Consider the following 25,287-nt stretch of genomic DNA (forward strand, 5'->3'; position numbering starts at 1 on the left):
TCACTGGAATAAAATGGTACATATAAACAATTTTTACTGCTGCCTCTTTTAATTTTGCAGATGTCTTTAAAAGTTTGGCAGCCCATATTTCATCCCAACTTGTATATTGAGTAATTAAATTGAAGTGACATCCCCAGAGTATTTTTAGTGTTTTAGTCTTCTTCATGTGCAAAATATCTGGAGTTTTTATGAAGGTTGAGTTGACTGATGAGCTAATGTTTAGCCTTTCAAAACAGTGAGTCATCTCTTTTACAGAAAGATCTTTATGACCCATAGCCAGAACATCCAAATATCTTCCAGTCTGTTTGTTCTTTCTTCAGAACTTGCAGGTTTCCCTCCTACAAATACATTTCTGAATTAATTTCTGAATCTATGAATTCCTTTAGACTCATAAGACATACTTGAAGCATGGTTGTTCAAAGATTAGAGAGGATATGGATGAATCTGGTTAGCTTTCAAAGGCTTCCAAATTTCATTCTTCAAGAAAAATACTGTCTAATTGGAAGACTATAAGTACAGTGGAACCTCGGGTCACGAACACTTCCAACCACGACCAAATCAGGTGCTGACCAAAAAGTCTGCTAAATGTTTTACTGTGGTTGCGAACACATCCTTGAGTGGCGATCGAACACAGCTGCGACGATTTTCCCTGCCACCCCCTTTTCGGGGGGGTCATGCATACTCAGTCAGCCTCACTTCCAGTCACAACCAAATTGGGTTGCAACCGAAGTCCTGAAACGGTTTACTGTCGTGACCAGAGGCTCCACTGTATGTAAGAAAGAATGACTATAATGGTAGGCTTAGAACCTTATGTTCCTTATGTTAATATATCAAACCCTGTGTTTTTTCCAATAATTATCTAAGGTGAGCTGTCTACTGATTATTAGATGAGATGGCTGGAGGAACATTCTACACGTGTAGTTTGAATAGTACTATACAACAATAACTGATGCAACCTGCATTTGCCACCAGTTAACCTAGAACTGTAGAATTAAAAGATAATGTTCAGGAAGCTATTAAAGATCTGGCTATTCTCCCAGGCTTTGGGGCAAAGCAAAAGTTGAGTCACTAGTAGATTGGGGTCTGGTGGGATGTTGATTATGTGATGTTTTAGGACTATTCATTTTCTTTCCCCCCCTCTTTTTTACTTTTAATTGTAAGCTGCCCAGAGTCATTGGGAGGTGGATGGCATATAAGTTGTATGTATATTACACTGTATTTATGTGTAAATAAATAGATTGTGGAAGAAACTATGGGGATCATCTAGTCTAACCTTCTGCAATATGCAGGAAAGACAATTAAGGTAATAGCCTGGAATATGATGGATTCTCTTACATGGCCTCACCTTGAAATTCACTATTTACCTTTATCTTTGATATACTGTAACCCCATGTTTTCTAGTCTAAGGTCATTTTAACAGTGAACCTTAAGAAAAAGCCTTAAAGACTGCAATTAATTGCCTTTTAAAATCAGCAACTTATATTAATTCTATGCTTCTGCACATATCACAGATACACTTACATGCACTCCTTCTGAACACTATTTTTTAAAAAACTAAGGATAAAACAAAAGATACTGTTTATTTAGAATTAAATTTGCACCACATGCTGCCCTCTTGTGGAAAACAAGGATAGAAATAATATAATTATTGCATAGCATGTCAAGAAATCAGTCAATAATTTATGAACAGGAGTGTGGGGAAAAAAAGAACAAAGTTACATACAGCATTGACAAATTAATTAAAGAAGCTATGGAATAATGTGATTTGTCTTACTTTTTTTTACTGCATATCATAACATAATCCTATCCCAGCCATACAAATGTACTGTATTTTCTTTATTTAAATTATCTTTTTAAAGGTAATTTTTAAACATAAACTTAACATATTTATACAGTGAAATGTCATATAAAAATACTTATCATTGCCTACATACATGAATAAGAGAATTATTCCCCATGGGAATCCCCCCATCCCTGACACACAGTTTTTATTCATTTTGTATTGGAATGTCTGAGAACATAAATCTTCACTTTTCTTCCAGGGTAACTCAAATAAATGATAAATATTGAATTGGCTACCAGAATCTTGAGAAATAATGGATTCTGTATTAAAAAAAAGTTTATTTTCACTTTAAAATCCACTTGAAAGTCTATTGTACTATTTCTTTTTAATGAAAAAGCACAAGACTCACATCATTCTTTGGTTTGGTTTGAAATTACACTTTGAAAACCATTCCTTTCTCATCACAGCAACATTTAAGCTTGTGCTGCCTTCTTCATCTTTGAAATTCCAAGGTGAACTGATTGGATATTTCCAAAATGGTGGATCCACTCTTTTAAACTGCTGCCATCATGAAATTTCAAAAATTGCTTTTCAAGAATATCCACTTAATCATGATTAGTTCATCCTTGCATCACTTTCAAGACAATTGGGCAACTTTTCTAAAACAGACAGTCACCAGTGGAAAATGAGAAAAAAGGGGAAAAAACCTCATGAAATGAAATAATTATATATTTAATTTAAAATATACATGTTGTATACAATTGGCTCATCAGTTTCCTCCAGACTGCCCTATGAAAAGAATATAAAACGAGCCTGTACAGTTAAGAACTCAAAGTTTTTTTAAAAAAATGTAATAAACATTATTTGTAAGGTCTCAAAAATCTGGAGACCTTAGAGCGCAACAGTCGAATAAAAGATCTTGGAAACATTTCCCTAGATTCTTGTGCTGTATACTTAAAGTAATTCTGTGGGTGGGCCAAGACATCAAACAACGCCTTTATCAGCTTCTTATCCTGAAAGAATAAGTTCAATATTTTTAATCATATGATGTTGACTTGAAGAAAACAAAAGTGTAGCATCTAATATAGTAACTATTAAAAACTAAAGTCAGAAAAGGACTATTAACCAGGTGATGCACTATTATTTTTATTTATGTCAGACTTAGATCCTGCCTTTTGTTGAGAAGCTCAAGGCAGTGTAGATGGTATTGTCTTTATTTTTTAAAACCAACTATCCTAAGACATAGGTTGAGCTGTGTTGGTGTGTGTGCATGAGTCAGAGAGAGACAAACTCAGTGAACCTCTCTACACTATGGTTGATGTATTTCCTGATGGATATTACAATCTCTGAAACCCAGTATCATGCAAGAACTCTTGTATTCGCACTCTTGTATAAAACATAGGGCTATTTTAGCAATGTTAAGATCAACATTTTCTATTGTCTTTACCACTTCATAAGCTGGAAATAATATTTTTTTACTTTCAAATTTTCCACCCCCTCCTTAATTATATACAGATAGTCCTCAACTTACAAGTTCATTTAGTGACCATTCAAAGTTACAACAGCACTGAAAAAAGTGACACGACCATTTTTCACACATACAACCGTTGTAGCATCCTCATGGGCACATGATCAAAATTCAAACATTTGGTACTTGCATGTATTTGTGATGTTTGCAGTGTCAAAGGCAGGGGTGAAATGCTACCGGTTCAGACCAGTTCACCTGAACCGGTAGTAATAAAATGCTACTGGTTCAGGCGAACTGGTATTTCCGACGATCAGCTGTGATGTACGATTTATATTAGCTAGAAAGCAGGTTTTCCTGCTTTGTAGCTAATCTAAATCATGTGGCTTAGCGGAGCCCCCCCCAGCTGTTCTACTTACCTTTGCAGGTGCTCTCGGTAGCAGACTCCACCCACCTGCCCAGACATCATCACGTCCGCTTTTGATGCTCTGCTCATGCACGTGCTCACATTTGCAAACCACTAGCGAATGTAAGTAGATTTCACCCCTGGTCCAAGGCTTATGTGATCCCCTTTTGGGGTTTTCTGACAAGCAAAGTCAATGGATTCACTTAATCCATTCACTTAACAACCACTTAGCTATGGAAATGTTGGGCTACAACTCAATTGTAGTTTTAAGTCGAGGACTACCTGTATAGTCTCAGGGCACATGAATAAAGAAACCACTTTTGTTTTTTTGCTTCAAATAATAATGTACTTTTAATCAGCACTGCCTCAAGTAGCTATTCAAGAGTTCCAGAGTTGCAAGGCAATATTTGTATAATATATAATAATAATAATAATAATAATAATAACAGATAGCTCTTCTTTTTAGGAAGATATACCTACTTTCCTAAGTTGATACCCACTTCCCTCTGTCACAATAATTTATTAATGCATTGCCGAGTCATTGCACTTCACATGAGTAACAGCATAAATCTTTTAACTATGAAAAAGCTTAATTCATATTTTCTTTCAGGCAAGGTTAGAAATAAGATTACCTTAAGGATCTCTTGGTGATTTTCTGATGCATAAAGTCTACCATCTCTGACTATATCTTCTATTAGTTCTTGATAATCCTCTATTCAGAACACACAAAGCAACATTAATCTTGCTTATCGTATTTGTTAGAGTCTCAAAAATATTCCATTTAGGTAAAAATGATAATTTACATTTAAATACCTAAAGCAATTTAAAAGCATCCAAGGGTTGTTATGGATTTTTTTTTGTAATGTACAACCAATTTAGAGGCTTACTTACATAATTTGAAGATTTAATATATTCCAAATTAATTTCAATAAGAGAACTATATAAAAAAGACAGAAACAAAGTTTTCCATAGTAATTGTTTGATACTACTATGTTCAAATCATGAGTATTCTTACAAACTCTACTTTGTATAACATTTCAAAAACTTTTTTACTTAAGGAAAAAACACACTTATTGCATTAAAAATATCCACCATCAACATTCTTATGCCCCTTTGTCTGTGTGTAATAAAACCATTACTCAACATCATTTGCTATTTTTATAGCAAGCATGTGAGTTCCAGAAATGGGCTTTCATTATGGGAATTATATCAAGCTCAGTTGCAAAATTCTGGAACAAATGCAGTCTCCGAAAACAGAGATCAGAAAGTTACCACTGATTACAGAAAAGACAAATTTAGCTCTTTAAAAGAAACACATGTCAGGCATTTGGAGTTCATCATGCCCAAGCCAAATTTATTTGGGGGTGGTGGTTACCCTGAGGGTAGTTCCTGTTTAATTTGGAATAATGGCCAGAGATCACACGGAGGGAAAGCTGCTAATTCTCTTTGCTTCGGCCTGAAATATTGATTAGTCCCAAATTGAACTTCAAAGCAGAAAGTGTGAAACCACTGGAACGGTTATGAGAAAAGTCATTTCCCAGTGCGGAATGAAAACATGTGATAGTTCTTCTTAAATCTAAAAATATAATCTGAGCTATAATAGAGTAATCAAGGAACAAAGAAGTCACAATATCACACAGAACATATCTTGTAAAAAATGTATTACATAAAATACAAAAACCAATAAAAGATTCAGAACTGTTTCTGAAAACAGCTACAATATCTGTCTTACTCTCATGGCCCTAAATACCATAATAATTTCTCTGATCAGGTACAGTAAACCCTACATCATTTTGTGTAGAAAGGATGTATCCTGGCATGGCTGACTATTAAGACGTGGCATGATGTTAGAAAACCATCTGTCAAGTCAAACACATTTTTTTCATAAAAGTTCTTTATTAAAGTCTTAAGCTGCAAAATGCAATTACTGCTGTTTTCTAGCCAGAAATTCTAACTGTATTCTCAGATAAACAAAATATATTTCCCCCAAATAAAGGAAACTATACAGTATATCTATATTCCAGGTTAACCTCTGCCAAGATTGGCTTTCAATCATAAAGGTCGATGAACAGTTCAAGCATCAGGTAACACAACGATTGCTAATATTTTCTAAACTATTTACCTTATGATTGGATTCATATATTGCCCAGCCATGATTAATTCAACCATGGGTTTGCAGATTTACCCATAAGCTACAATTTACAATCTCACAGTGACTGGATTCACAATATATAGTAGACCAAATCAACAAATTGCTTATGATTTAGCATGATCTGTGAGTACAGCAAGCAACAGTTTCACGTATTGGAAAGTTCAGGTGTTAAATAACTGCTCACTACCTATTCATCTTCTTGAGATCTTCTCTTTCTAACTTCTTCAATTATGGAAGTGCAGAAATATAAGTAACAAAAATAAAATGCCCACATTTAAATTTTCTTGAGTTTTAACCGTGGCTTACCATCATAGGTTACATAAGGGACCTGGAATCCTTTTGCACTATTGCCTTCATTTGATTTGAACTGGATCCATAGCTTTTTGGACCTGGAAGTGAAAGCTATAGGGCGTTCATAGGTTTGGCAGGTTTCATATGTGGTCACAGAATTGGAGGAAGCTACCAAACAAAATGTGCAAAGTAGATATTAGACTTCTATTTATTTCCCATAAGGTCCTACTATTACCCCAATACTAGTTTTCCCCGAAGATCTCATTCAATTAGCCTGTTACCAAAGTTTCTTTTAGTGAAAAACGGAAGATGACTGCTATCCATAATCAATATGTTTATCTACTGAACTCTCCTTTAGTAAAGTGTTTTCCTAATGAAAACATGCCATCAACTGAGAATTCTGGGACAATAATCAAAGTACAGTTATATGGTGCCAGAATAGTAGAGGCTGTTATTTCAGAGGAGTTTGTTTTTCAATTTCATTGTAATATATTCAACTTTTGTAACTGTTGCTCTCAACATAGTATGAAAGAAAGTTGGTGCTTTTTACTGTCAAACTCTTCTCAATGTTTCCAAAATAAGAGTTCTGTAGTCTGCTGTGGGGAAAATTTTAGAAAAGAATCTGCAAAAATTTAAAAATCATGTTTCACAACACATTACTATGCTGATGAGTACCTACGCAGTTATACCTTGATAATATCATTGGCCATTAAATTTACTGATGTTCTTACTACCAAAACAAGCCAACAAAACACTGATTTTCAATATCCAACATACTGATCTCCTTTATGTTGACCCTTTTGTTCAGTAGGCAATGTCTTAAACTGTAAAAGGAGCTTTTCCCACCTACAAGGGACTCATATCATTTGTACATCTTTTTTTCATGAAAAGGATTACTTATATAACTATGTGGAGGCTGATCTAATCTGAAGACATCAGCCCAAGGAAAATAAAACAACAGAATTTCAAGATTTGGGGTGGATTCATCTAAGTCAACAAATGTCAAATTTGGGGCATCACGTGGCCATCAGGTGATGCATTGTGACATTTTTTCCCTTCACAGAGCTAGGGTGGACGTGGCCTGTGCATGATGCATCCGGCCTGTGTACCACCAGTTTGACACCCCTAACCTAAGCATTAGTATAACCAGGTCTATAGTCAAAGCTTATCTCTTTTATGTCACTTTAAAAAGAGCTACACCTGACACAGAAATCTAGCGAAACAAAATCTACTTCATTTAACTTACAACTTTTTCTCATCACCAAGTAGTCTCCACATTCATCTTCTATTGGTAAAAATATTTCAGGAACCACAATCAAAATGCGGCGCTTAGGAGGTGGATTTATAGTCCAAGTACACTCAGTGTTTGCAGGATAATTTCCAGGATAGTTTGGGGACTCAATGTATCCAGTAAACTCTCCAAGCTCACCCCCACAATGTCTGTCTGAAAAAAAGAAAGAGGAATCTATTATCTATATTATGGCCTATGCAAAATAAAAGGGGTGGGGAGTAGTAGTGGAATGAAGATAACCAATGCTACCAAACTCATCAAACTTTCTAAATCAAACTTTAGCTTCTATATAGAAATCAGTGATATAGTTTCTTAAACAATTGTTAATATACAACTGCTTGCAATGATTCAGAATGAAGTATGTTCATACATCACCCTATTTGTGGACCTGGCATCTTCCAAGTTTGACAATGATTAACACACACAGTCCTTCCACATGACTATTTTACTGCACTTGACTACCCAATTGACACAATGGATTATGTCAATGACATTATGGTAGCCATATTCATAGCTGCCATAACTATTCTGATATTCATGTCACCATGTTCTATCTCCTCACAGCAAGGGAAAAAATATCAAAGCTTGCCGATAATTTCAACCAAACTATGATTGTCTTTAGTGCCTCCAAGCTGACCAAATATTGCAACCAATCCACAGGGCCCTTACTCATTACACAGTTTGTCTAGATACATTGCTTAGAATGGCAAAGAAAACCCGTTTTCCATCACAAACACAAAAATAACTAGCTAATGGTCTCCTTCTTCTGATCTTTTCCATGATTCACTTACACTCTCCATTTGTGGAGGGTGAGGAGAAACCGTTACTGGCTTAGTTAAACGGTGACAGTACTGAGTATTATTACAACTGATATAGTTGAGGACCTGCAAATAAACTGGATAAAAATGAAGCCGTTAGATACCCTGGATCTCTGAGGCACATGATCATGAGTACTTTCAGTACATTGATCATAGACTTGTTCAGGTTGCTAGGTGGGATTAGGTTTTGAGGCACTGCTCCTTTATGGCTATATACAGAAGATAACACTGACAACATTTTGCTGCTGACTAATGACAGCTCTCCAAGGTAGACCAGATTAGGAAACTGAATGTATGCAGACCAATTGTAGGTTTACAGTAATAGAATCTTGCAAGTCTGAATGTTCTTCCCTCCTCCCTCTCTTTATTAGGCAATGCTTTCTCAGGTTATTGTTATGTCCTGATCTCAGATTTATATGAGTTTTGTCTTGGTAGCAGCACTTCCTCTTGTCCCTCAAAATCATTTCTTACACTTACAAGTGTAAGGCATTGGGGGAATGTCTTTAGCACCCTGGTGATGCCAATCTTTGATGCTCCTTACTTCTTAACTCCAAGGAATAATTGGTTCTGTTGAATATTCCCTAATTCAGTAACAGACTGGGGTGTGTGGTAGGAACAAGCTAAAATGAAATCCAGACTTTGCAATATTAATTCTATACCAATGATTCCACATGGATTCTCAGTGGTTTACATATATCAATAAAACCACAAACAACCCACATTCCCATTAAGCCTATAATAAATCTCTCTCATAACAACCAGTCCTGGCAACATTGGACACCATATGTTCTTTCAAACATTCCATTTTAACCATCTTTTTAAAAGTTATTGAGAAATATATCTTTTGAGTCTTCATGGAAGGCTGCATAAGTATGGATGGCATGGTAAAAAATAAAGTTTCTCCAAGCTTTCCTTCCCAGAGTTCATAGAGGGAACCAACAACATTCCTAATCTAGACATGCTCATTGGATGGATGGGTACATTTCACTTAAATTATCAAAATGTCAAACTATTGTAGTATTTTAAAGATAATGACTAGCACTTTGAATTGTACTCAGATGTCAACCAAACCACACCTACAATTCACTTGGTCTGCACTTTTAAAGGGCAAAAGATTATACAACTTGCCTATCTAAGGAACTTTTATTATGAATGTGTCCAGCTATAAATATCTATAGAAGATGCCCTTTGCAAGTAGCTGTTGCTATCATAGGCCAATTTTTCTGAGGTGCCTTTTCTTGTATTGTTCTTCAATTAAGGAGCACACTTTCTTTGAAACTGATCTTGGGGCCTTTTAAGTTCAGTATTGGGAAGAATACTAAAGAATAATTTTAGGATTTAGGATTTTTTAGGATTTTATTGAGGATTTATATGCCGCCCTTTTCCCTGAGGGGACTCAGGGCGGCTTACAACAATGAGGGGAAGGGAGTGCAAGACAAGACTTAAAAAGAAAAAGAATCGTGAATAAAAGAAAATTATCCATAAAAACACAACATTCACTCAACATTCGGGCGGGGTGAGAGTAATCCTATCCCCAGGCCTGACGGGATAGCCAGATCTTGAGGGCTGTGCGGAAGGCCTGGACTGTGGTGAGGGTACGGATCTCCACGGGGAGGTTGTTCCATAATGTCGGAGCTGCAACTGAGAAGGCTCTCCTCCGCGTAGTCGCCAGTCGGCACTGACTGGCGGATGGAATTCGGAGGAGGCCTATTCTGTGCGATCTGATGGGACGCAGGGAGGTAATTGGCAGGAGGCGGTCTCTCAAATAGTCAGATCCACTACCATGGAGCGCTTTATAGGTGGTAAGTAAGACCTTGAAGTGCACCCGACGATCAACAGGTAGCCAGCGCAGCTCACGGAGGATTGGTGTTATATGGGCGAACCGTGGTGCGCCCATGATCACTCGCGCGGCCGCGTTCTGAACTAGCTGAAGTCGCCGGATGCTCTTCAAGGGCAGCCCCATGTAGAGCACATTGCAGTATTCCAGCCTAGAGATCACAAGGGCTCGAGTGACTGTTGTGAGAGCCTCCCGGTTCAGGTAGGGCCGCAACTGGCGCACCAGGCGAACCTGGGCAAATGCCCCCCTGGTCACAGCTGACAAGTGGTGGTCAAAACTCAGCTGTGGATCCAGGAGGACTCCCAAGTTGCGGACCCTGTCTGAGGGGTATAAATTTTGCCCCCCCAGCCTGATTGATGGAACGTTAGCCAAATTTTTGGGAGGAAAACACAACAGCCACTCGGTCTTTTCCGGGTTGAGTACCAGTTTGTTAGCTCTCATCCAGTCTTTAACAGCCTCAAGGCCCCGGTTCATCACGTCCACCGCTTCATTGAGTTGGCACGGGGCGGACAGATACAACTGCGTATCGTCCGCATATTGATGGTACTTAATCCCGTGCCTCCGAATGATCTCGCCCAGCGGTTTCATGTATATGTTAAATAGCAGGGGGGACAGAACCGAGCCCTGCGGCACCCCATAGGTTAGGGGCCTCGGGGACGATCTCTCCCTCCCCACCAACACCGACTGCGACCTGTCCGAGAGGTAGGAGGAGAACCACTGTAAAACAGTGCCACCCACCCCCACCTCCCGCAGTCGTCGCAGAAGGATACCATGGTCGATGGTATCGAAAGCCGCTGAGAGGTCGAGGAGAACCAGGATGGACGCGTAGCCTCCATCTCTGGCTCTCCAGAGATCATCGGTCAATGCGACCAAAGCGGTTTCAGTGCTGTAACCGGGCCTGAAGCCAGACTGGAAGGGGTCAAGATAGTTAGCTTCCTCCAAGGTACGCTGAAGCTGTAAGGCCACCACCTTCTCAACAACCTTCCCCACAAAGGGGAGGTTGGAGACTGGACGATAGTTGTTAAGAACTGCTGGATCCAAGGACGGTTTCTTCAGGAGGGGCCTCACCACCGCCGCCTTAAGCGCGGTGGGGAGGTGTCCCTCCCGAAGAGAGGCGGTAACAACCGCCTGGATCCAGCCTCGTGTCACCTCTCTGCTGTTGGCAGTCAGCCAAGAGGGACACGGGTCCAGTATACAGGTGGAGGAACTCACAGCTCGCATAGCCTTGTCCACATCCCCAGAGGCAACATCCTGAAACTCAACCCAGAGGTGGTCTACCAAATTATTCCCCTGTGTCCCGGCTGGATCTGCGGGGGTGGAGTCCAGTTCCGATCGAAACCGAGCAACTTTGTCCGCCAAGAACTGACTATATTCCTCAGCCTTACCCTGCAGGGGGTTCCCCGTCTCCCTCCTATTTAGGAGGGAGCGGGTTATCCTGAACAGGGCGGCTGGGCGAGACTCGGCGGACGCTACCAAGGAGGCAATGTGTGATCTTTTGGCGGTTCTCAATGCCCAAATATACTCCTTGGTGCAAGCTGTCAACAGTGCTCGGTTCGATACGGACCTGTCGGACCTCCACAGGTGCTCTAGGCGTCTCCTCCGGCGCTTTATCTCGCGGAGCTCCTCGGTGAACCAAGGGGGTCTCCGCGAGCCGCTGACCCGGAGGGGCCGTAGTGGCGCAATTCGGTCCAGAGACTCTGATGCCGCCGAGTGCCAGGCCGCAGCAATAGTCTCCGCCGAACTGTGGGCGAGAGCATCTGGAATGACCCCAAGCTCCGTCTGGAACCTAACAGGGTCCATCAGTCGCCTGGGGCGGAACCACCTGGTCGGTTCCTCCTCCCCATGGTGGGGGTTTGGCCTCCGGAAGTCTAGCCTCAGTAGGTAGTGGTCTAACCACGACAGGGGAATGGTCTCATTTCCCCTCAGACCAAGATCATAACTCCACTGCTCCGAGAGGAATACGAGGTCGAGTGTGTGTCCCGCCAAGTGGGTAGGGCCTCGGATTACCTGGGTCAGGCCCATGGCTGTCATGGAGGCCATGAACTCCTGCGCTCCGTCAGAGTGTTCACCGAGCGAAGGCAGATTGAAGTCCCCCAGAACCATCAGTCTAGGGAACTCAATTGCTAGCTCGGTTATTGACTCGAGGAGCGCAGGGAGGGCCGCTGCAACGCAGTTGGGAGGCAGGTACATTAGCAGCAAACCCGCTTGACCCTTGAGGTCCAACTTCACTAGTAGGGACTCACACCCGGCAAGCTCCGGAGCAGGGATCCTACGAGGAGCTAAAGACTCCCGGACTACAATAGCCACACCGCCACCCCTTCCCTGGGCTCTCGGCTGATGAAGCACCTGAAACCCGTCTGGGCACAACTCTACGAGGGGGACTCCTCCCTCCGTGCCCAGCCATGTCTCAGTAATACATGCCAGGTCTGCCCCCTCGTCTACAATCAAGTCCCGGACGAGGGGAGCCTTATGAATAACAGACCTGGCATTTAGCGACAGCAGCCTGAGACCAGGGTCCTGATCGCTCACGCCATCTGACCTTGGAGTGGGACTCATAGGGCCGGAAGGAGGGATCTCTGCAATATAGCGAACCCTCCTTCCCCGATAATGGCCAGCCCTAAAGTCCCCGCCATATCTGCCTCTCCCTGTTATGACCGCAATGCTCCGACTCTCTCCCGTGGGCATAATTCCCCCAACCACCCCAATGGCCCCCGCTTGCCCCGCCAGGTCCTCTGAATCAGGCATACTCTGACACTCACACAAACAGTCCCCACAATGTAATTAAAACACAAAAAGAATACAGCAATAATAGTACTAAAAGTGGGTCTTTCATACTAACTCATTCAGTCCCACGCACTCAACATACCCGTTTAAAATTGCGCAACACAGAATTTAAAATTATGAGTTCCAGAAGAGCCAGCCTCCCTTCCTCCAGTTCCAGAGAAATCCGAGGCCAAAGTCCAAGATCCGTATTCTATAAATAGTTGTAGATGGAGGGGGGGCAAAGCACAGGCCCCAGGTATCAGCCAGCACCAGCTTTGCAGTCTCACACCCTCCAAATCCAGATAAAGCGTGGAATAATAAACAATAACGGTCCATAGGAGATAAAACGGTAGTATGCAGGGGGGTATCTTATCTTCCCCCTCTCCTGGAGTCCTGGAACGGCCAGAGTCTAAATGTCCAAAGTCTACAGGTGACTGGAACCAGTTAGAAGGGGGAAAGGGGGGGTGCCAGCTTAGTGTCCAGTTTTTAAAACGCCAAGTTCCTGTCCCTGAAACTGCCATCCTCTATCTATTTTTTTTGTTAAGCTTTTGTTATGTTATTATGTATCAATGTGTCAATATTAGTGAATTTAAACTTACGTCCAATTTATGTTTTTGTTTTAATTTTGTTAACTGCCTTTATCTAGAATAGAAAGATGGGGTGTATATGAAATGAAATGGCTGGGAGATGGCTGGGATACACTAGCTTCCTACTATATAGGAATATAGACTGCTATATGCTGTTGGCAGTGAGTAGAAGAATCTTAGGAAGCAAAGCCTGAGGTCCAGTTACAGAATTATGAGTAGAAACCTTGATGAAACTTTTGGCAACTGTTATACTTTCCACTTATATGAGTTGCATTGAGACTGATACCAAAGAAAATAACCAGGTCAAATACGCTGTATGCCAAGCAGAAGCAGAATCCAACATACTAAAGAAACGCAGTGTGAGTTTTTATGAGTTTCATTTTATGAGTTAGTGAGTAAGAGTGAAAGGCAGCGATACCTAGAAGCATTATTGAAGACTCTTACACTTAATTGAAGCAGTAAGAAGAGCAGCTATACTTTTTAGAGAATACATTTATACTGAAACTGAATCTAGTTGCTCTGGTATTAGCCTGCCTTTGACTCCTTGGCAGAATGTAAGCTGCAACTCCCCCAAGGAAAGAAATCTCATGTGATTTGCTATATTTAGAAATGTTACCACAGCAACTCAAGAAGGAACTATGGCATAGGATTCTCCAACGATGTGGGGGAAAAAGCCAATTGGACTGAATATAAGCAGGGCAAGTTGTACTGATCTCCTGGATTCTAAAATTTACTATTCTTACTTAGCACTAATCTTCACCTTTGCAATGCAATATGTTTGTCGATCCATCATAATCAGTAGTTGTGTTTCCAGGACATGAAATACAGTACTTTTGTCCAAACTCAGGTTGATATGTTCCATTTGGGCAGCGGATACAACGATGAGTAGTTGTATTGTAAAAGTGTCCAGGTGAGCACTGCACTATAAATGAGAATAAGAAAGCAGCTTGGACTAATATTTTGAAAAATTACACAAACATAATAACCTAAATTCACCTTAAATTCATTCATTTAACAACTATTTTTTCTTAAAATAAATTTATAGAAATTAACATGCTTATAACCCTGTATAAATAAAAGCTTGTATGAATTGGTGTATTATTTACAAAGCATAGTTTTCAAATATGTTTCCTGCATAATAGACACATATAACATTTATAACCCAATATGACATTTAGGTGAAAAATATATTCAACTTTCTGTAGAAACAAAAACCACTACAGGAAGCTAGCTATTTGAAATGGTGCTAGGGTTATGTTTGCCTTGCTTGATTGGAAGATACACATTATTTTTAACCTATTTTTGGTCTAATCAGTGGTGTTTTAACCATTAAGCAGACTCCGCATGTACTTAGGGCACCAGGTCCAAGGGAGCAGAGCAAAGTTGAGAAAGAAAGAAAAAAAAATGGAGATTTGTACAGTGTGTACAAAGGAGGGGGGACACCAAGATTTGTCAGTGCTTAGGGCACCAGTGAGCCTTAATCCACCACTGGGTCCAATGTATGACATTTCTTACATTATGATATAACTTATATTCTGGATGGTGAAAAGTATTCCTATAGGTAGTAAATCATTATTCATCCCAGCTGGGGAGGGAGAGATTCTTTCCAGGGAGAGATGAAAAATTGGCACTGAAATAAATGATGGCTTATGTTTTGAAGTCTTGTCATTCTTACCTTTAGTCTCACAATCCTGAAACATTGTTGCACTAGTAATTTTTGTCATCAGACCACCTCCACATGTAAAACAAGATGTTCGACCTGGTTCAGGCTGGTATGTCCCAGAAGGGCATGAAAGACAGGGCTTAAATCCATCGGCTGAATATTCACCTGGGGAACACTGCCCTGGAGAGTAGGAAGAAGGGTAGCAGAGTGGATATAAAAATCTGAAGCAAAGTGAGCTTTAAATGATGCCTACATGCAAGCTTAGAATCAAATGTTAAACTTTTAATATTTGTTAAAACAAAACACAGCAGAAAACAGTTCTATTTCTCAGCTCTCAGTTCTATCGAGAGCCAAGGTGGCGCAGTGGTTAAATGCAGCACTGCAGGCTACTGCTAGATCAGCAGGTCAGCGGTTCAAATCTCACCGGCTCAGGGTTGACTCAGCCTTCCATCCTTCCGAGGTGGGTAAAATGAGGACCCAGATTGTTGGGGGCAATATGCTGACTCTCTGTAAACCGCTTAGAGAGACCTGAAAGGCCTATGAAGCGGTATATAAGTCTACTGCTATTGCTATCACTTACATGTAACTTGATTCAGAGAAGGCTGTCTATTTCTGCAGTAAGAGAACAGTAGCTTCCATTGTATATATTATCAGCCTCTCTTTCTGATAATAGGTTTTTAACAGGCTTGGCTTTTTAATAGAAAATTAGCAATAGCACTTAAGACATATACCACTTCATGGTGCTTTTACAGCCTCTCTAAGTGGTTTACAGAGTCAGCATATTGCCCACAACAATCTGGGTCCTCATTTTACCAACCTCAGAAGGATGGAAGCCTGAGTCAATCTTGTGCTGGTCAGGATCAAACTGCTGGCAATCGGCAGAGTTAGCCTGCAATACTGCATTCTAACCACTGCGCCATGAGGACTCTTGTATTCAAATGTAATGCACTAAACTAAACTATTACTAATTAAGAATTGGCTCTGAAGTTCACTAAGTGCTGAAGAATCATCATGTTTGTTAAAAATTCATATTTGATATTGCAGCAAAATAGGATTTACTGCCTTTGCGCAAATACCATGGATTAACTTTTTCCAAATTGTGGCTATAGCAAGAAGTGTCCTGTCTTCAGTTGCTTCCTCTCCTGCCCCGCTGTTTGCAAAAGAAAAAGCTTATATTCAAATTAGCGGACTTATAAATATCCATCTTAATAGCTTGAAAGAGAGAAAGAATTCTTGCACATAGTGTAGATAATATAGTACTGTAATGTGTTATCTAATCAGCAAGATTAAGAAACAATTTTTTAAAGTTAAATTGCAAACAAATAGCATAATTTAGTAATTGTGTTTCGGCTCAAACAATTTTTCATGCCAACCTTTTATGCGTTGTCTTCCTTCATCTGTCTTAAAGTTTACCATTCAGAAAAACAAAACAAGTGTGCAAAATAGGATCTCAACCCACTGTTTAAATATATGTTTGGGTCTACACTTCGACACAAATTAAATATTGTGGGAGTTGTAATCTCAACACATCTGGAGGAGGCAAGGTCAGGAAAAGCTGCCAGAGGCATAACAGCTTTAATTTTCAATGGTTCTCCCTACTACTTATCTATGTAAAAATACTATACCAAGTTTTTTTAAGAGAAAAGGAATTATAAATTTTCATGCACCTCCCAATATTCTACCCTATTTCATCTCTATTTTATGAAGTAATAAGCCCCTTTAGCCTATATGCTGAATGAACAGATAATAAAGAAAGGGAGGTTATCCTTTGTTTGAATATATTTTAACAATGCCTGGTTCTGCTTATCCTTTATCTTATCTTGAAAACCCATTCACTTTCAGTTCAGTTTAAGAACATATATGGAAGACAGAAATGATAGTGAAACTGTACTAAAATGTTTTCATAACACATACAAATGCAGGCCATATGGTAAATAGATGATGTAGAACAGGGGTATCAAACTCACGGTGTCACGGTGGTGTCACATGACGTATTAAGACTTTCCCTCCTCCGCTAAACTGGATGGGGATGGGGTCAGCACGTGACACATCTGGTCCACAAGCCACAAGTTTGACACCTCTGATGTACCGTGTTTCCCCAAAAATAAGACAGGGTCTTATTTTCTTTTTATCCTCCAAAATAAGTGGTTCATCTTATTTTTGGGGAGGTCTTATTATTTTTGAGGTGCAGAAGGCAGTGAGCATGGTCACCTCATGGCTGCTGCTGTGTTACAATTTTTGGGGAGGGCTTATTTTAGTGCATGCGGTCAAAAGTCTGATTGGGCTTATTATCCAGGGAAGTCTTATTTTCAGGGAAACAGTGTAGAAGTACAGTAATTACATCCAATTTGTATCCCTGGGCTTTAATATCTCTGCTTGTGAACTGTTTTGATGTTCATATACTATAAAAACAGAACTAATCTGCTAGAACTGATTATATTCATGTTGCCTATAGATTCTCCATGTAAATCTGAGTGATGCATCTCCCAAATTTGCAGTATGCAGATTGCAAAGACAAAAGAAGTGATTAAACTGCTTTGTTAGACAATGGATTACTGCTGCAATTGTTTGGCTATACTGTGGAGTTCTTAACTTTTAAAGAGAGGTTAAATCTGTTACCTTGTGGTTTACAGCTTCAATAAATCACTTCACCAAATGGCTGTTTTTGTTAAGAGGAGCTAAATTGGCCTTGGCTTCATTTCAGGTTATTTAAGTTCACAGAAGAAGAAGAAAGGCACTAAATGCTCTTGATCAGGGATGAGGAATTTTGTTTACAGCTAATGAACTGTGTTTAATAGGGAAAACGGCTTTGGCTTATGAATAAAGCAGCAGAAGGAACCATATGCACTCATTGCAGCAACGGAGGAAGAAAATGACATGGTAGACACTGAGTCATTAGTCATGACATGAGGGACATGAAGAAACCATTACTTTCCCAATACTTTCTCTTTAGAGCTTGGAAGAAATTAAGGTATTATATGCAAATTAAATTATTTTCCCTAGATAGTGATATAAGAGGATATACCACTTTCCTTTACCAACAGGCCAACATAACTGCAAAGATTAGCCACACCAGTTACCAGTTTGTGGTATCAAACAACACATCATCCACACTTCTTGATTGAAAACTGATAGCTTAAATGGAGAATATGGGTATTTTACAAAATGTTCTAAGTTGATATTATATTGCACACAATGCAGGACTTGTAAATGGGAAGTGTAAAAGTCACAGTAAAATCAAACAAACCTATTTTTTTCTGTATTAGAAAAAAAATAGAGAATGGGTTGTACTGTGGGTCAAAATCTAAGGCAAACTATTTGATCAGAAATTTCAAGGGGTGGGATATTTAGGGGTCTCGTATTAAGAATGCAATAGCACTTAGACTTATGTACCATTTCATAGTGCTGTTGCATCCCTCTCTAAGGGGCTTACAGAGTCAGCATGTTGCCCCCAACAATCTGGGGCCTCATTTTACCCACCTTGGAAGGATGGAAGGCTGAGTCAGCCTTATGCAGATGCAGATAGAGAATTGCAGTTCTACTCCATATTAAATATACTCCATATTAAAGTATCTCTTTCATCAAAGAAATTTAGTATGCCAGGAAAAAGGAATAGCATGTTAAAATGCAATATATTACTGCAATGAAGATAAATCATTAAGAACAAAGATTGAAGGAAGGTATATTAGATCTTTGGAGTTCTATTTTTCCATCAAGACTTATCTAGAACATGTGCTTCAAAAGTTATATAGAACCGATGCTACTTATATCCAGTAGCGTTAAATATTTTCATTATATAATTAAAAGAAAGAGCTGGTTGCAAGTATTATGTATCCCTTTTTCAGTAATTAAGCACTGTCAGCTACCTAAAAAAAATTCTATGTATCCATTTGCTTATTCAGGAAAATAACTCATCAAATAAAAACCTTGGAAAAGGATCAAAGCTCTAGAAAGGGTAGGAAAGGAAAATGCACAGATTCACTTCTACCTATGGCTAGGAACAGATCCTGTATGAAAATCTGGACAGTGCTACCTGTCAGAATAAGTAATATTAGACTAAATGAATTGAGGGAATATTAGACTAAATAAACTAATGAAATTTAGACTAAATGATACCTTTATAACATATCTACATTTCCCACATCTAGAGTGTTTTCTAGAAGTAAAACAACTGTATTAAAAATATTTTGTCCAGAATCATCCTGTACTTCTGTAATTCCAATACTTTCCTCCCTCTTGCACGACATTATATTATATCCACAGAAATTGCTTTAAAGTATAATAAATTTAGCTCTTTCCTTCTTGGAAAATCCATTGAATATATTTAATAGGCAAAACATAGTCTGATTACTGGATAAAATTAACCTACAGTATTTAAACATTTTAATTGGCATATTATTAACCATCCAGAAAAAATTATCTAAACTACAAGATTTACTTTATTGTTGCCCAGTTGCAAGCAGTTGTCTGTGGTCTCTAATACATAGCTTAAATAACTGTCTGGCAGCACTCTTGAATGCCACAGTCTGAAATACTACCAAGAGACTCTGGGTACTTCAGTTCACAGTATTTAATTCCTGATTTTAGAATTTAGTTTTTATTGATCTACTGTAAAATCCTCTCAGGAACGAATATTAGAAATGTGTCTGGACAGTTTCATAGGCAATCTTTGCTGCTCCAGATGATCAGAAATTAATGTTCAGTAGGAAAAGGTTATCCTCCTTAGTCTCTAGTATAATCTATTAGTTTCTCTTTAATGCCACTATTCTCCATGCTACAGCAAGAATTCATTGCTAAAATGATCAAAGATCAAGAAGAAAAATTTCATAGCTAGGATAGTGTTGGAAGCTGAGAACTTTTCCTTTATTCAGGCAACTATTCCCTATCAAGATTCTATAGAGATATCTCTATATAGAGTCTATATTATATTTTTTCTGCCGTTAGAAGAGCAGTTAATAATAGGAAGATGTTATATTATACCCGCTTTCACACCCACAAATCTCTACTATGCATTCACCTGCAATAAAGGGCAAACCTACTTTTTCTGTAAATTGTGTAGTTAACTCTGGCATTACAATATTTCTCCAAAGCCTAATTTTAATGATACATTTTTCAGTATATATAAAAAGGGAGAAGCAATAGTGAGTCCTTCTGTCCAAACATGGTGTGTTTCATAATAGCCTTACCTCCACAGTCAGATATACTGCGAGCACCAATTGCTTTTGAGTCCCCAGAATGTTGAAGATTTGGGCAAGGTTCACAGACAATTTGACCTTCATTGTCTTGATAAGTTCCATTAGGACATAAAATACAATTTTCTTGTTCCCCATCAAAATATGTTCCAACACTGCAGCTAGCTAACAATAGAAGGCAAAACAGTCAGTCACAGAAAGTATTTTCTCTTCAGTAAGAAGAATGAATATTACATAGGGTGAAGCTTTAACCTATGTTTGAATGTACTATTTTCAATTAAATGTATGTTATTTGACTGAATTTCTAACATTCATTATTATTCCTAAATAATTATCCTACAATGTAAATCTCACAATTGATAAATTTTCAGAATTTTACTAATAATATGTAAATGACTAATCTTTCTTTACTTAAACACAAGGATATAGATGGCATTTCTTTGGTCTGAATGTTCATAACTATAGTGGATATTTTTGGAAAATTTATTCTTGTCCCATTATGGTTTTCCTTTGAGTTCCTGAAGATGAAAATACTTCTAGTTTTCCTATAAGATTTTCCTTTAGAATTCTACACTTTAAAAAAAGCATGTTCAAACCAAGGCAGATGGCTTTTTTCACCTGCTTTTTGTTCTAGATCAGTGGTTCCCAAACTTGGCAACTTTAAGACTTGTGGACTTCAACATTTAAAGAGTTGAAGTCCACAAGTCTTAAAGTTGCCAAGTTTGGGAACCACTGTTCTAGATCCACATTAAAAAACATCTACCGTGTTTCCCTTTGACTCCCGAAATAAGCACTTGGCCTTATTTTCAAGGAGGTCTTATTATTTTTGAGGTGCAGGAGGTGGCGAGCATGGTCACCTCATGGCTGCTGCTGTGTTGCAATATTTTGGGGAGGGCTTATTTTAGCGCATGCGCTCAAAAGTCCAATTGGGCTTATTATCCGGGGAGGTCTTACTTTCAGGAAATAGGGTATAAAAACTGAGACATGAATTGTAGTAGAAAATCTGTAACATACTATCAAGACACCTGTTTTCCAGCTGAAACGTATCTTATTTGATCAACAATATCTCAAGTTAAAGATCCCTGGAAGCCAACTGAATAGGATCTCTAAAATAGGAGTCAGCAATTTCCTTTCATAGGACTACAGCTGTTATTTCAGAGAAATGTTTTAATTAAATTCCCTACTAAAGAAATTGGGTCAGACCTCTAATGAGACCAATCTGTTTTCTTTCTGACACCAAAGTTGAGAATGGTGCCAGACAAAGAAAAAGAGGATGTTCAAGTGAGAACATCTGTTTGCTTTAGCCTTATTCTTTGAGCTATCCCTTATAGATAGCTTCTGAATCTGGCCCTTGAAGGCAAGAGAATTCTAGATTAATCACTTCACTGAATTACAAGATTAAGCATTGTAAAAAATAGCCACATCAGCTGAGCAATATTCTTCCCAGTATTAATTTCAATTAAATAATTATGTATATGCAAAGCCTACAACCCCATAAAATTGAAAATAGGATCCATTATTGGATTTTTCCTAGCCTTACACATACTTACAGTGTATAAAAACTAGTGAATCCATAGCTATTGTCTGAGCTTATAGCTACTTAACAGTTTTAACTGAGGTAATAAAAAAAGAAAAGCAATTTAAAATATCATCTTCATATGTGTAACTAAACTGGAGACAATTTTAATTAAATAATCAGGAACAGATAGCCCCTTTAAAATTGTGAATCTTACTTAAAATAGCAATCTCTTCCACTGCTCAAAATGAAAGCTACGCATCTAATAGTTGCTTTAAGCATTATACTGAGGTACTCCTGATACTTTTCTGCAGGGCCATAAAGCAGAAATATACTGATATAAACAAATATGCTGAATGACAACTTCTAACAGCCCCAGGCATCAGGGACAGCATCTGGAGGACCAATAGTTAGATTGTTGCTTGCCTGTATAAAATTTCCCTTTGTAAGGTAATCAAGTATCTAAAATCAACGGCTTTATACTAACTTTTAAAGACACCACTGATCCTTCAGTATGAACGAAATAGCAACATCACAACAAAAAAACATAAGGTGTTCCACAGAATACAAAAACTGCCTCCTTTGAAAACAAAGACTAACTTTAGGAATAATGAAACTCCATTAAGGATTCAGCAACTTTCTGCTTGCTTTTCTTTTCTTTTCTTTAAATTAAGTTAAGAGCCATTCACCATCAACCGATTCTGTTCCTGTAGCCACCCTTTTCTGTTGTGTTCATTGACCATTAAAACCCTATTCTTAACTTATACAAGAGTTTCAGGGGTGAAGTGAAAGCTATTCTGATGCAAAAGATAGATGTGGAGAGAGGCACCCTTAGGGTGCCTGGATTAGACGTTATAAAGACATTTAAAGATTCTTTCTGCCTATTCAGCTAGTTTTAGCTTTGAGATTTTGATGCCATGGACAAACACTATAGTGTCTCATTGACTAATATGGTGAACCTCATAAAAGAGGTCATGATCCACAACTAACCACCCCTTGAAGACCCATGCCCTGATTTCCTAAGGAAAAAAAGACAAAAACTAATGGATTGTATCTCTAAGCTGCCTTCTATATTGTTTCAGAATCTTTGTGGTTACTGTTGTTTTGGTTTCTTACTGGTTTATAGGCTGTGAGCATGTGGGGAAATTTTGTGCGTAAGAACTGGGCTCTTAAATCTATTATTCCTGAAACAGTACAAGCAGTTAGGTATTTATCTCTAGTTTAGAAAATTTATTAGCCTCTTCCTTTCTGTTATTCAAAAGGGAAAAAAGTTGCAATACACTGAACATCAGACATACAAAACTTAGTAGGAACAAAACTACATACTGAGTGTACTTGTTCCTGTATTTTATCTTTTTTTAACAAATAAGATAATAAGATAAAATAAAAAAATTACAATAAAAATAGGAATGAGGAGGAAAGATATGTTCATCATCTTGAGTTAATTAAATAATAAAGGCAGGATAAACAAAAAAAAAGATTGAAACTCTAGTGCAAGTTAATCTGTCTCTGATGAAGAATGACTTCTTATTGCTTTCAATAATTTTATTTATTTATTTACTATTTATTTACTGCTTTTTTAAGTTACTTGATACCATAAAGGTATCTCATAGATGAAAAAGTAAAATGAAATAATTGACTAAAATTGCAATTTCTTATCAGAGGGAAAGATGATACAAATCAAGAGCTGGATTCTTTCTTCCTTTCTCCAGCTCAAGTGGTCTAAAGCCATTATATTATGACCTACTTCAAAACCCCATTCCTACCATGGAATAGTACATAATTTCATATAAATCTGGAGGTGAATATGAGCGTTTTCCCATCTCATTTCCTGAGGCTTCCCAAGGGACATGTAGATACATTTCAAAGAATCAAAAGTTAACATTACGCACAGATTGTTGACCTGAATGGTATGGCATAGTACAATATACTATAAACAAAAAGGGAATATTTCCAAACAGAAGAGAGGAAAACACAAAAGCTTGAGTTTCGCTAGTTTTCCATCTAATCTGAAATATAGGTACTAAGTCTGCCAATTTGCTATTGAAACATTTGTTTTGGAATCTCCTATTTCCATCGGGCTTTTGTAATCATAGTTCTTTTTAGAGCTTTTGTTTTAATACATGTATTAAGGATTGCATTGCTTTCAGTTCAATGAACGCATGGAGTTAATACACATGTTCCTAAATAAACATATTTCGTATCTGCCATGTTTTCGGATAAATGGAATAAACAATAAAGTTCACACTGTGTACAGCACTAAGTATTATGAAACTGACAGATGCTTTCAGATAATTGAAAACAATTGAAAAAATGAATAGAAAATAAATGACAAAGCTTATGTCTAAGATAACGGAATAGGGATAACAAAGAGGACTTACACTGAGCTCCCAAAAAATAAGCTTGACATAATATTCATTTTTCCACAAATAATTTTTTTTGTGGTGCTGTCAAATGTAGAATTCTGGCATTTATTGATCTAGTCATTCCTTCAATAGCTGCATTGATTTTGTAATATTGCCAAATGATGAAAAGAGAATGAGATGCACATTTGAAAGTTTTCATCAATATTAATTTCTGACCATTCTACTTACCACATTTGTTATCCACATGTTTTTGACCTAGGCTGCAGGGATCCTGATTATCTACTGCTCTGAGAGGCTTTCGGGCCACACCATGATCTACACCGGACAGGCGAATATGGAACTGCTCTTTGTTGATGACCTTCCGCAAAGTTCTAATAGCTTTACGAAGCCTTTTCTCAGTCCTTTTACGTGCACAGCTCAAATTACAGGTATCTAGAAAGGAGCAGACAGCAGTGATTAGGAGCAGAAAGCTTGGACGACTAGAACCATATTACTTAAAAGAGGCAGCTGATACAGCAACTGAGAAGGCAGCCTGCCTAAATTATGGCAACAAATATTGTTCTGAGGTGAAATTTTCAAGGCACACAAAATTGATGTTAATGGAGAACAATATACATCTTTAGCCACAGTAGCTTTCTGATCATGTGGAAAAGAGCTCAAAACAGGAGATACTTTTTTTCTTTTTTGCATAGAAATGGAAGTGAAAGAGAACTCAAAGATCAAACTGCAACAAAGCTCTGTCAGAAAGGAAGCCTTTCAGTTCTTTTCCAACCAACCTGCCACCTCCTTTTGGTCTGTTTCAAGCTCAAAGTCTGCAGATATAAACATTTCTCTAGCTGCCTTCATTCTGCCGAGGTCTCCAACAGTTTTCTTGCCAGAACTGCATGTTAGGTTTACATAGTAGAAGTTCTCCGTTACTGAATTATGTTTCTCTGTGTGGACAAAATTAAAGGAAGCAGCAACTTGGCCAAATTTGTTACTGGGCATTTGCTAAGGCTTAATAAATGTTGCTGAATAAATGTGCGCAGGGTTATATGATTAATTCCAGATGCTTACAAATGACAAAAAAACTGCAGCTACTAGTTTAGATATTTAGCATGTGACACACCAGCAACTGTTCTGGAAACATTTATTGTTATATCCCAAATCTGAGAAGA

At 38.4% G+C, this 25,287-nt stretch overlaps 1 protein-coding gene across 2 annotated transcripts in view; it reads right to left on the minus strand.

Moving 5' to 3' along the window:
- Positions 1-1,561: 1,561 nt before the first annotated feature.
- SCUBE2 (signal peptide, CUB domain and EGF like domain containing 2) overlaps positions 1,562-25,287 on the minus strand; it is a 60,174-nt gene continuing 36,448 nt past the window's right edge. The window contains exons 15-23 of one of the 2 annotated variants that reach the window (XM_032224897.1): positions 24,907-25,062; positions 24,359-24,562; positions 20,243-20,413; positions 15,069-15,236; positions 14,154-14,315; positions 7,344-7,541; positions 6,113-6,265; positions 4,287-4,366; positions 1,562-2,796 (exon numbers count right to left, since the gene is read on the minus strand). In XM_032224897.1, coding sequence (XP_032080788.1) covers positions 2,644-2,796; positions 4,287-4,366; positions 6,113-6,265; positions 7,344-7,541; positions 14,154-14,315; positions 15,069-15,236; positions 20,243-20,413; positions 24,359-24,562; positions 24,907-25,062 — 1,445 coding nt within the window. In that variant the 3' untranslated portion in view covers positions 1,562-2,643. The remainder of the gene's footprint in view (positions 2,797-4,286; positions 4,367-6,112; positions 6,266-7,343; positions 7,542-14,153; positions 14,316-15,068; positions 15,237-20,242; positions 20,414-24,358; positions 24,563-24,906; positions 25,063-25,287) is intronic. The other variant, XM_032224904.1, reaches the window with a different exon arrangement.

Source organism: Thamnophis elegans, chromosome 1 (assembly GCF_009769535.1).
Source record: "Thamnophis elegans isolate rThaEle1 chromosome 1, rThaEle1.pri, whole genome shotgun sequence".
In the NCBI taxonomy this organism is placed as follows: Eukaryota; Metazoa; Chordata; class Lepidosauria; order Squamata; family Colubridae; genus Thamnophis; species Thamnophis elegans.